This window comes from Gymnoscopelus braueri, assembly GCF_963280865.1.
Source record: "Gymnoscopelus braueri genome assembly, chromosome: 6".
NCBI lineage: Eukaryota > Metazoa > Chordata > Actinopteri > Myctophiformes > Myctophidae > Gymnoscopelus > Gymnoscopelus braueri.
This window is the reverse complement of record NC_137607.1, coordinates 26,911,142-26,922,863: the sequence shown is the minus strand read 5'-3', so window position 1 is coordinate 26,922,863 and position 11,722 is coordinate 26,911,142. Positions and strand designations below refer to the sequence as shown.

The 11,722-nt window shown below is 42.7% G+C and overlaps 1 protein-coding gene across 3 annotated transcripts in view; it reads right to left on the bottom strand.

Annotated features, from left to right (window-relative positions):
- Nucleotides 1-311: 311 nt before the first annotated feature.
- Nucleotides 312-11,722, bottom strand: part of nek7 (NIMA-related kinase 7) — a 79,874-nt gene continuing 68,463 nt past the window's right edge. For all 3 annotated transcript variants that reach the window (XM_080432004.1, XM_080432005.1, XM_080432006.1), the window contains 2 exons: nt 7,846-7,959; nt 312-4,611 (listed from right to left, as the gene is read on the bottom strand). In XM_080432004.1, the coding sequence (XP_080288130.1) occupies nt 4,501-4,611; nt 7,846-7,959 (225 nt within the window). In that variant the 3' untranslated portion in view covers nt 312-4,500. The remainder of the gene's footprint in view (nt 4,612-7,845; nt 7,960-11,722) is intronic.

Here is an 11,722-nt window from a genome sequence, read left to right as displayed (position 1 = left end):
TCAACTGTAGGCCTATGCATATTCTGTTGCGATCTGGACGCCGACACATTTACGGAAAGTCTCGATTCTGAATTTAGAATAGAACATAGAACTATAGAGTGAAGTTAGTAGTCTTTTTCTCAAAATGTTAAGTGTTTATTGGAGAAAAAAATCGCCTATACATTTGTTTCAAAGTGATACCCTGTAGGGCACTTGTACCATCACAAACCCTGGCAAAACCGAGTAGTGTTTGAATGACATGTTGACGTGTGACATTTCACATAAAAAAAAAAAGGTGTAGAGAAAACAAGTATTCAAACAAAATTCCAAAACAAATTCAAAGGCTTTATTGCGTTCAGTTAGCATACAAAGCATGAGTGATGAGGGTCTTGATAGATGCTATGAAATGTTCACAAATCAAAATAAAAAATAAAAAAAACAGGAAACAAGACGGAAAAACAAAACCTAGACAATAAATAGCAATTGCCTTTCGTTACTCTTCGCAATCCCAAACTCTTCAATAACGACTTCAGAGGGCCAGTGGAACTGTACACTGTGTGAGCCCGGGTTAGACTCAAGGTTAAAGAGCTGCGCCCTAGGAGAGTACTGTATATAGGCTAGGCTACACAGAGCTAGAGAACTTCCAACTGAAAAGAGGCCTTAGCCAACGAGTGGCCTCGCACTGTGTGTGTGTGTGTGTGTGTGTGTGTGTGTGTGTGTGTGTGTGTGTGTGTGTGTGTGTGTGTGTGTGTGTGTGTGTGTGTGTGTGTGTTTTCCACAGTCCCATAACGAGGATGAGAAAAAGTGAATCTCCCCTTCCCACCATGAACCCACTGCTCTGTGTTAACAGAAAACAAAAACATATTCTTTGAGGCATACGTTGTACACGTCTTTTTGAAGGCAACGGAGACCGGCTGTGTACTATGTACTGTATGCTTTGCTAACAGCGGGGGTGAAGGCAAAGCAAAAACAAGGCATTTGGCTTTTAAACTTTAAAACACATCACAAAAGGAGTGAGTAAACATATTTCCGCATGTTGCTATGCTATCCCATATTTTCAGACAAAACAAATACCATTTTACATCTGGTATACAGTATGATCCCAGCAAAGTTTGCGTTACAGCTGGCCACGGTGCTGGGCCACTGTTAGAGGGTGTCAATGTGTATTATGACAACAGGATATTGATAGTCAACACTAAAGTGACATAATTCCCAAATAAAACAATACTACACAACAGGCAATTTGGCTCATCAGAGAGCCATAACCAATGGAGTTCTGTTTGGGAAATTGAAAGTATTTTTTGGAAGGGGTTCTGCAGAGCAAAAAAAAAGTCAAGTAAGTAAAATAACTGAACAAGGTGTCAATATAAATTGTTTCCTATAATTGCCATTGAATAACCTCTTTTGGTGCTATACAGAACCTTTTGGTTATAGTGAGTAGAGGGCAGGCTTAAAAAGCAGCATGTTAAGCACTGTGGGCTTCTGTTGGTATAACATACTTGTAAAATCATCACTGAAATGAAGAAAAGAAAAACCACAAGAGTTTAACTGTGGCTGGACAGAAAAACAATGCAAGGGAACAGAACTCTAGAACAAGATGTGCAATTGCAAACAAAAGAAAAGAAAAAAACTGCAAACACTATACTTGAAAGTCTCAGACAAACAGCTCTTAACGCCATCAAAACAGTCTGTTAACCAAAAATAATAACATACTACATTTTCATGCTACACTAGAAACCAAAGGACTTGTGTATAACACATTTTAATGAGTTGTTTATAAAAACATAGGACAAATGCATAGGATATTTTCGACGAGTAATTAACAGACTATTTCATAATGTTCAAGTTCGTGAGCGGACGCTGAAACAAAGCGATGTTGATCAGCGTTTACCAGTATACCTTCCGAGTGGCAAGGCCGTCATTCTGTAAACCTATATCCACTGTAAAACATCACCGCTCCACCCCTCCTTCCAAAACTAAGCTAAACAAACAACAAAAACTATATGCGAGTCAATAAAAACCCATTGAAATCTACATTATTAGATTAAAGGTGTATATTAACTTTTCCTGCTATGTACAGCAAAACAAATTGAGTCCCAAATGGAGCTTTTTATTTTCTATAATGCAACACAGTCTTTTATATACTTTACATAACATTACATACATATATATATATATACGTATATCATTTTTATGTCTATTACTCTGGTCTTTGGTATTTCTATCAAGGACAAAGTAGGCACTTTGTAGTTTTCCCATGATATGGACGGCACCACAAGGGAAGGTTTTGCTCTCTATTTGTACGCTGCCATTATATTTGTTATTTAGCCACTCACATACTGTACACACACATTAGAAACCTACACAGCTCAACAACTAGGCCTACCACTTAACACTCAGATTTAGTCTATGTAAACCATCTTTCCGGAGGGTCAAAAAATGCATCCCACTGGACCACGATTGAATGTACGTATGTACCAGGTGTTTCCTTTTTTGTTTTTGCTGTGATTCTACAGCTCTTTTGACAGACAAAATTAAGCTGGCTACACATAATCAGCATTCTGCACAGTCCAGAAAAAAAAGCACAGTTGCAGTCATCAACAAGCGCCCAGAATAGCAGGAAGAGCAGGGTATTTGAAAAACGCTTGGATTTATTTTGTGTGTTTGTGTTTCAAATAAGATAATTAAAATTAACGACAGTATCTGCCCATTTACAAACCTGGTAGTCTTGGCTGACTACTGACACTTAACCATGCAGTAGGTTTTCCTGCCAAGTTTTTTAAAGTGGTATTATAGGCTAACATTGGATTAACATGGTGGATTAACACAGTGCTGTTTGAGAGACCATGGGAAGTTGTGAAACCCTGCCACATTTAATATCCAATGCGTGCATGGCTTATCATTATTTCCACAGTAGTACACAGACTATTTTACATTAGAGATGTTTTTTTGTTCATCTCGCTTCTGTCTATGTCACATACTGTTATCTCATTAACTGTGATTTGAAAGGTCACAGATAAATGGGGTCAAGTGTGAAATTGATAGAACTTTGAGCGCAGCAGCAAGGTGTAAATTCCGAACAGTGCACCATGCCCAATGTAGTGCTGCCGCGAGGTTCAACGCCTCCACTTTCCATAGGAAAACAACGGCTCAGCCGGCACAAAATGATCTTAAATCTAAAATTAGAGGTTTGACTGTAAAGGCAAGGGGTAAAACTTGCATGAACAACAGAGGTAAACATTAGCCAATGAAGGTTACTGTTGGGGTCTTTACTGCCCCTTTCTTGGACACAGCGACCATCAATGAAAATAAACAAAAAACGGAAAAAAAACAAAAGACATGCTTGAATTTTTAAACGTACGACTGTGTTTCTAAATGAATTACATTCAAAAGCGTGGCACAGATACAGTATTTGCCCTCCCTCTCCTCTCTTGGCTAAAATCTTTCTAGTCTACTTTCTAGTTGACCCTTCCTCTCTTAATACATTCATTAGACATGACCACCCTGCCAACCTCGCAGTAACCAGGGTAATAAAAAAAGTGCAACACAGCGATGCTTCAAAATACCATCAAAACCACTTTTGTTGCTTCTATCAAATATACTATCCTCGTGTGAAAACCTGCTAAATCCAACGTGGTGTTGATCTGAATGTTTCCAGGGCCCCTTTTTTGTGCCAAGCTGTTATTTTCTTCTTTCATGAAAGCAGGTCTCATGAGACTCACAGAGAACTGTGTCGTTTACAAAGGACGTGCTCGTCATTATACACGACAACTTAATTTGTGGATCACGGTTGACTATTTGTTAAGAAATGACAATGATAAACCATAAATGTTAACACACAGATGTGGTTCCGTTGTCGCTCGAGGTTACACTGTAATACTCACCTCGGTTAGTTTGTCTCACTAATTTCAACCTTGCATGTTACATCAGTCGTGTGTGAAGGGTAGGGCATTGGTTCTCAACATGGGATCATTGAGGGGGTTCCCCAGGTAAATGATTGATATTTAGAAACCAAATGGACCCGTACCAGTCTGTAGAGTTAAAATATATATTTTTTACAGTGTAAAATTGGGGTCCCAGAGATTAAAAAAAAATCATATCAAATGGGCATCCATGGCCTAATGCGAATCAAACTGGGGGTCCTTCAGAATCACTGGGGTTAGGACATTTGTAAACTTTCTTCCCTGGGGTTGCAAAAAAAAGGCCTGGGAGGGACTTGGAGACATGCGGAACAGATAACAGTACCAACTATCTTGGACATGAAACAAACAAAACAAAATATATTAAGTACTGTATGTGTGCTACAGTATATCATCCCAGTTGAACTCTGGAGGAAAAAGTTACTGCATAGTAGAGCTGATAGATGTGTACGAGTCCAGCATTACAAGCCAGGAAGGAGAAAGTGAGGAGTTGTGCCGGCTGGAGCGTGTGCGTGTGTGTGTGTGTGTGTGTGTGTGTGTGTGTGTGTGTGTGTGTGTGTGTGTGTGTGTGTGTGTGTGTGTGTGTCTCTAGCTGTGGAGCTTAGCTGCCCTGCGTCAGGCTCTGCATGTGTTTGGCGATGTCATACACGTAGGTGATGTCCGGTCTCTTCTCTGGGTCCGGATTGATGCACATATCTACCAAGTTCCTCAGCTGGAGAGAGAGAGAGAGAGCGAGAGAGAGATAGAGCGAGAGGGACAGAAGGAGAGAGAGAGGGATGGATGGCGAGTGAGTGAGAGAGACAGAGAAAGAGAGAAAATTGAGGAGCCCATTCAGTGATTGACTTTTATAACAATTTACACAAAATGGAGAACCAGTCAGACAACTGTGATAACCAGGCGTCAATAACAGGCTAACAACAAGTTTGGTATGCATTAGACCCCCATAACTCTGAGAGTTAATGGTCCATTTGGTTCCATTTGTACACTCTCAGAGTTACAGACCTGTCAGGGTCCATACTGGTTCCTGACTATCAATTATTTAGCTTGGGACACCCAGGAACCCCCCCCAAGGACCCCTGGGGGTCCCCGGACAACACTTTGAGAACCACTGGTCCGACCAATTTACTTTTTACAGCCACGCCCACATGAACACACACACACACACACACACACACATACACGTCCACACAAAACCGCTGCCTCTGTGTGTGTGTGTGTGTGTCGCCTCTATTTTCGAGGCGGCATTTACACTTGAAGCCGAGCGAAGCGGCTGATTGGAGCAGATAGATAGACAGGCTCGCAGGCGGAACAGCCACCGCCATCATTAAAAAAAAAGAAGGAGAAAAAAAGGGGAAAAAATGGAAGGAACGAAAGAGGGAAGGAAAGAAAAAAAAGAAAAGAAAAGAAAAACATCTACGCGAGGTCGCTATGGTAACCGCCTGCTGACTTCCTGGCCGCTGTTGCGTGGCACTGGCTCGGACGAGTTCTTGTCAGCCGCGTGTGGCGCGGTAGCGAGCGAGAGAGTGGAATAGAGAGAGAGAGAGAGAGAGAGAGAGAGAGAGAGAGAGAGAGAGAGAGAAAGATGCAAATTCAGACTGTCTGAGCATTAGCCCCGCACGCACAGTGTGTGTGTCTTTGCATATCGTTTTCTGTCGGCTGGAAACCTCGTATGTCCAAAACCGTTACTTTTCAGAAAATGAGAAACAAAACCTGCTTTCCACTTCTAATGGATCCAACGTAGTTATTATTTAGTCACAAGTTCTTGTTAATATTTATTTATATATTTTTACAGACAGAACTTTCACTTTCCGACAGCAAGCTGAGCTTGTAGATCGGCTATTTTTGCTACTTTTGTGCGACACTGCAGTAAGACAAATGAAGGCATTAATTTAGGTAAAAAAAACAAAAACACAAAAAGTTGAAATATGGAGATACGAGGTCTCTGCCCGACAGCAGCGACATGTGTGTGTGTGTGTGTGTGTGTGTGTGTGGGGGGGGGGGGACAGCAAAGAGATGCAGATATGTAAAATATTCATACGCTTCTTTGCGTGGAAGGGTGTGTGGGAAGCGGAGGGGGTGGGACGGGGAGTGGGAGTGGGGTGTCAGGTGGAGGGAGGAGGGGGGGGGAGCGGGTGTGTGGGGGGGGGGCGGGTGGTGGTGTAGACGGAGATGGTTAAATGACACAACAAAGATGAGCAGCTGACAGTGTGCTGCCTATCCTTCAGGAGCATTGTTTACATCCAGACAGGCGCTGCAGGCTCCCCCCCTCATCTCCATCTCTCTGCCGTCGCCTCGCTTCGTCGTTCCCCTACCCTCTCTCTCTCTCTTTCGTTCGCTCACTCACACACACGCACGCACGTGTGCACACACACACACACACACACACACACACACACACACACAGTCTCTCTCTCTCTCTGTCTCTCTCGCTTTGTCTCCCTTTCTCCTGGATGGGGGTGACGTGTGGGGCATTGCAGAAGCTCGGAGGAGTGTGTGTTTGTTGGGAGTGTGTGTGTGTGTGTGTGTGTGTGTGGTGGGGTTGAGCTCTGGTGACAAACATACTGTACACTCGTGCATTTTGCACACAAAAACGCGCCCACACACACACACACACACACACACTAGCCGCGTGGTCCTGAGACAACTACCAATTAGCCTGTATCAACGTCCTCCTAATGAAGTGGATAGCAGTCTGTAATGAAGGCTGCTCTCCGCAGGGTTTCATTATTTGGCTATGGAGACATGACTGAGGATGCAGTGTTGAAAACTGGCCACTGTGGACCTGTTGTAATGCAGACACCCAGGCAGCAACACAATGGAAGGCATGGAGATAAAGAGACACAGTAATGGCTTGGTTGCCCCCTCCTCCCAACTTAAACAGCTTAGAGACCTAAGGGGACGTCTCCCCGGTGCCTTTTTTAACCATCAAGCAAGTACAATAACTTACAAAGTGGATAAGCTCCTATCAACAAAAGCTCAGTTTCTATACTGAACAAATATAATGATCACATAGATTTTTTGTGTGTGTGTGCGTGTCTCCAATGTGTATGAGTGTGTCCTTTCAATTGCATCTGTGTATATTCACATTTGCATAATTTTAGTGGGGATACAACTGAAAGGTTAGAAGAAAAGATTTTGGAAAGGGCACCCAACAAAAACAAAAACAAAGCAATGTGGACACACACACACACACACACACACAGGCAATCAGCAATATGGTTATCTGTGACCACAGCCCTTCTATGTTACATTTCTGAGTGCGGCTTTGTCTGAGCAGAATTATAGTGCATGATTTAACATTTACGAATGGAAACATGACACCCCTGTCCATTTAGTTGTGCCCCCACTCCACAGCATGGCCAGATGCTTTTGATATTGTGCATTTAATTTCTCAGACGGTTATGCAATCACATTGTGTCTTTTGATCACGGCAGTGAGCAAGGGTAATATCATATACTGTCATTACTGTGTACTGGACTTAAGAGCATCTAGTTGAATCGGTCGACACTAATAATGTGAATGAGCCATACAGTGGCAGGCATTGGACAAAGTTACCGCTTAGTGAAGAAGACCATCGGTCTTCACAGTTACTTGGGGCATGTATGAGAATGTAACAACATTGGTCATGTAAGTTAAAAAGAAAGAAAGAAATGCGCAGGGAAATTAGATACAGTGCATTTGACAAATCTCCTATTTCCCCGAGTGCTGTGATCTTGGTATTCTTATTTTGAGGCTGTTTGACTTGAGCCTTTGTCAAGGACTGAAATTCATTTTAACGTTGAGCCCAATTAAAAAAGAAAAGATCTGCAAGCTCACAATGCATCACACTGCAACACATTGTGAGCTTGTAGACTATTTTTTGCCATTTTAGAAAACATTTTTGAAGATTGTCACCTATAATGCTATAATGCCATGCCCAAAATAGCAAGGGGTGTACTGTACATACCTCCTCTGAGTAGTGGTCTGAGGGTAGAGGGGGGTAGTCGCACTGTTCAATCTTCTTACACAGTGAGTAGAGGTTCATCTTGTCCCCATAGAATGGACTCTGAAGGGCTGCCATCTGAGTGAGATAGAGAAAGAAGAGAGACAGAGACAGAGAGTGAGGCTGTCAATAAGATTTAGGGTTTAAGGTCCCCCCCCCCCCTTCAGCAGACAGTTATGCGTTTTGTTATGATGGACGGATGTTATGGTGGTTTGCAAATCCCAGTGAATCGAAACGGAAAACATCCCGGAAAGTTTCTCTGGGCCGGACACTTGTGCTGTTCTGCACTGCTACCAGCAGTAAGTTAGTGATGAGAAGGGGAAGGATTCAGGAGCCTGAATCCTATTCATCATATTACCCAACACACTACTCATAATAGCGATGTACAGTAAGCCCGCTCGTCTAACGGAGTCCTATTGATTAGTATTTTTGTCAGCTTGCACAACCCATAAGCCCTTCATTAGTCTCTCCACGTTACACTGTGTTAGTCTTATGCTAATGATTTTTGAACACTTGTTCTACTCATATGTGCCTGAGGCTTTCACATTAGCACCTCAGCAGTTAGATCTACGCTGTTCTAGAACCATAGAACCAGATAATTCTACCATAATGACCTGCTGGACACTAAAGCCTGATTTGTACTAGTTGCGTGCGGGTGTTGCAGAGTGAAAATCGCTGAGTTTGTAGATCGGACATTTTCGGTGCATGACACCCGTACGCAACCAAGTATAAATCACCCTGTACCTGCAGGGCTGTATACTCACTCCATGACCATATACCAAGTAAAAAAAAGGAAATGTGGTAATGAGCTCAACTCTTTGGTATGCATCACATAGCCGTGGTATTGCTGTTAAGCAGTTGTTGTCCCAGCCCTAGCCCCTAGGCATTTAAAGCCAAAAGTGTGAATGTCCCATTCCTCACCCTAGCAAGCTAGGCTTCTCTAGCAACAACTGAACGGATGAGACGGCCACAAAATCTATGTTGAGACTAATTTGAATCTAAACAAGTCAAATCTCGCCACCCGGAAAATGTAAACAGATTTTTGACCTTGTGGCTCACTTTGCTCCTGACTGCCGTGGCCAAGATAGAACTCCCTTATGCAATATCCATAAGCCATCCACAGTACATTGGCCATAAATTGCCTGGCATATCCCAACCCAGTGGGGATTGTCTCCATTCTCTTCATGGTATAAACATGTCAGAGGTTGATGATGCAGAGACAAGAGAAGGCTCTTGTTTCTTATTGGGCAGAGTTGACAGAGTCTCTGTCACTGCTTGCAGAGGGGAGTGAGCAGCAGGGCCATCTCTCTTCTGGACATATTTCACCATCACTCTCTCTCAATCTCACACACATAATGCATGTACAACAGACATCTATACACATATGCACAGTGGGATCTCTTTCTCTCTCTGGACACCTCTCTCTCTGTTTCAATAGCTACTGCCGAGACTGACACCGTAGGGGGTTGACAGTGATTGGAGGTGGGGGTGTGTGTGTGCGCATGTGTGTCAGTAATGACGTCTTTTCATATCTAATGGTGTCTCGTGTAGGCATCACAAGGTTTAAGATTTAATTCTTCTGTGCTAAAAGAACAAACACCATGCACGTGCAAAAATACACACAGATGCACAAAGGAATACGTACCAGTAAACAACTGATTAAATCTAATTTGAAACGACAATATTCACGATACAATCCATATTGACAGATTCCCATGTATGTCTATTTTGATCTTTATCTGTGTTCCCACAATTCTTATGATGCATTTCTGAAGTCACAATTGCTATTTTACCGCTTCGCAGCCCACACACCTACATACCTAGCCATAGTGTCGGGGGATTTGTCAGAGTACCCATTGTACCCATCTGTCGGTGTCTCTTTTGTGCCCATACATGGAGATCTCTGTATCTGTCAGTCCTTGTCCCTTTTACAGTATGCCCATATATGGAGATCCCCGATGTCATCAGTATATGGCCATATATTGTAATGTTCATATAATATATGAACATCCATACTGGGAAAATGGATATCAGAACTACTCGATAGCGGGCACTGCACTACCTCGAGTCCTTGCCGCTGCACACGCACATATATAAACATACACACGTAAAAAAATTAACATCCAGGTGCTCACAGGAGATATAAAAAGGTAACAATAGTAAAAGTGTCAATGGTGCTCACGGATCAAACATGTGAAAAAACAACAGACGATCCGGGCACCCAGGAGTAAAAGGAGGAACAGCCTTTATTTATTAAAAGGCAACAGTTGCCTTTTAATAAATAAAGGCTGTTCCTCCTTTTACTCCTGGGTGCCCGGATCGTCTGTGTGTGTTTGTTTGTCTCACACACACACACACACACACACACACACACACACATTTTCTTAAATGTTTACAGTACATACATTTCCTTACACACAAAACAGAACTCAGACATTACTTATTCTCTAACGCACACCTTGCTTAACAACTCTGGATGTTCCACTTCACTTCCTGCTCAGTTCAGTGTCTTTACGTGTTTTTCCCCTGGACCGGTTATAAATAATGATTCGAGTTTCATCATTTACATGTTTATTGGGTCAACATTGAAAAGTTAAATCAGGTGAGGCGACCCTATAATTGTAATTGATCAAGATTATTAAAGCCTGAATCTGACTGTCTAGCCATACACATCCCAGCTCTTTTCTGCTAAAAACACCAGATAATTTACAGACCATTAGGCCTATTCAAACCCAACAGTGTGTTGCTAGAAAACCACTCGATATTTCCTCATCTCAAAACAAATTACTATTGTGCTCTCTACATGTATTTTATCCAGTCATTTTACCATGAGATGTTTCCAGCTAATTTCTCTGGATGACTTGAATTTGATTTCTCTGGATGAAGCAGTTCATAAACAAACACATTCCAGAGCAAAAGCAAACAAATGACACAGTTCACATGTGCTCAAGATGGAAGAAAAGAAGATGTCGAATTTGTGAGCAGAAGTGCATTCAGTTTCATCCGTGTTTACATGCAGACGGCAAAGAAATGCTGACTATTTATCCCATGAGTCCCCCTTTAAATGGCCCATGTGTGAAACCGCCCTGAGGACGCAATTACACAGCAAAAGGTCAGTTATAGTATAGTCACACAAACTATAAATACTAAATAACTATTCTGATGTGTGACAAGAGGGATAGGCTTTACTTACGCATGACCAGAGAGAGAGAGAGAGAGAGAGAGAGAGTATAAGAATACAAGCAGCCAGGCTATAGCAGGTAAAGGGTTAAAAAAAGGCCCCATTGTATTTTCATGCATCTTCTGCTCTGACAGATGAAAAATGTCAACTGTCCTGTTTGTATTTGGGAGTTTTTGCACTATTCATCTGCTTCATTAGTGCCTGCTGCTCCTGGCCCCTGACAGCTGCCGGCCCCCTGCTCTCTGTACACACACACACACACACACATAGATATAAGCAGACACACTTGCAAGCAAGCACACCCACACAAACACAGAATCTGCGTCTTTCAGACTCTGCGTCGTCACAACGGGCAAGATGATTGACTCACTCTCTGACCTCTGGGGCCCTGGTGTGTGGTTGTGTGTGTGTACGCGGGTGTGATGATGATGAGTGTGTGTGTGTGTGTGTGTGTGTGTGTGTGTGTGTGTGTGTGTGTGTGTGTGTGTGTGTGTGTGTGTGTGTGTGTGTGTGTGTGTGTGTGTGTGTGTGTGTGTGTGTGTGTGTGTGTGTGTGTGTGTGTGTCTCGGTTCATTGGTATTCGAGAGACATCCACTGCACACGCATGCCTGCTGTCTGTCTAAGGGGCTTGGGCTGCTGGTGGCAGAACACACACAAACA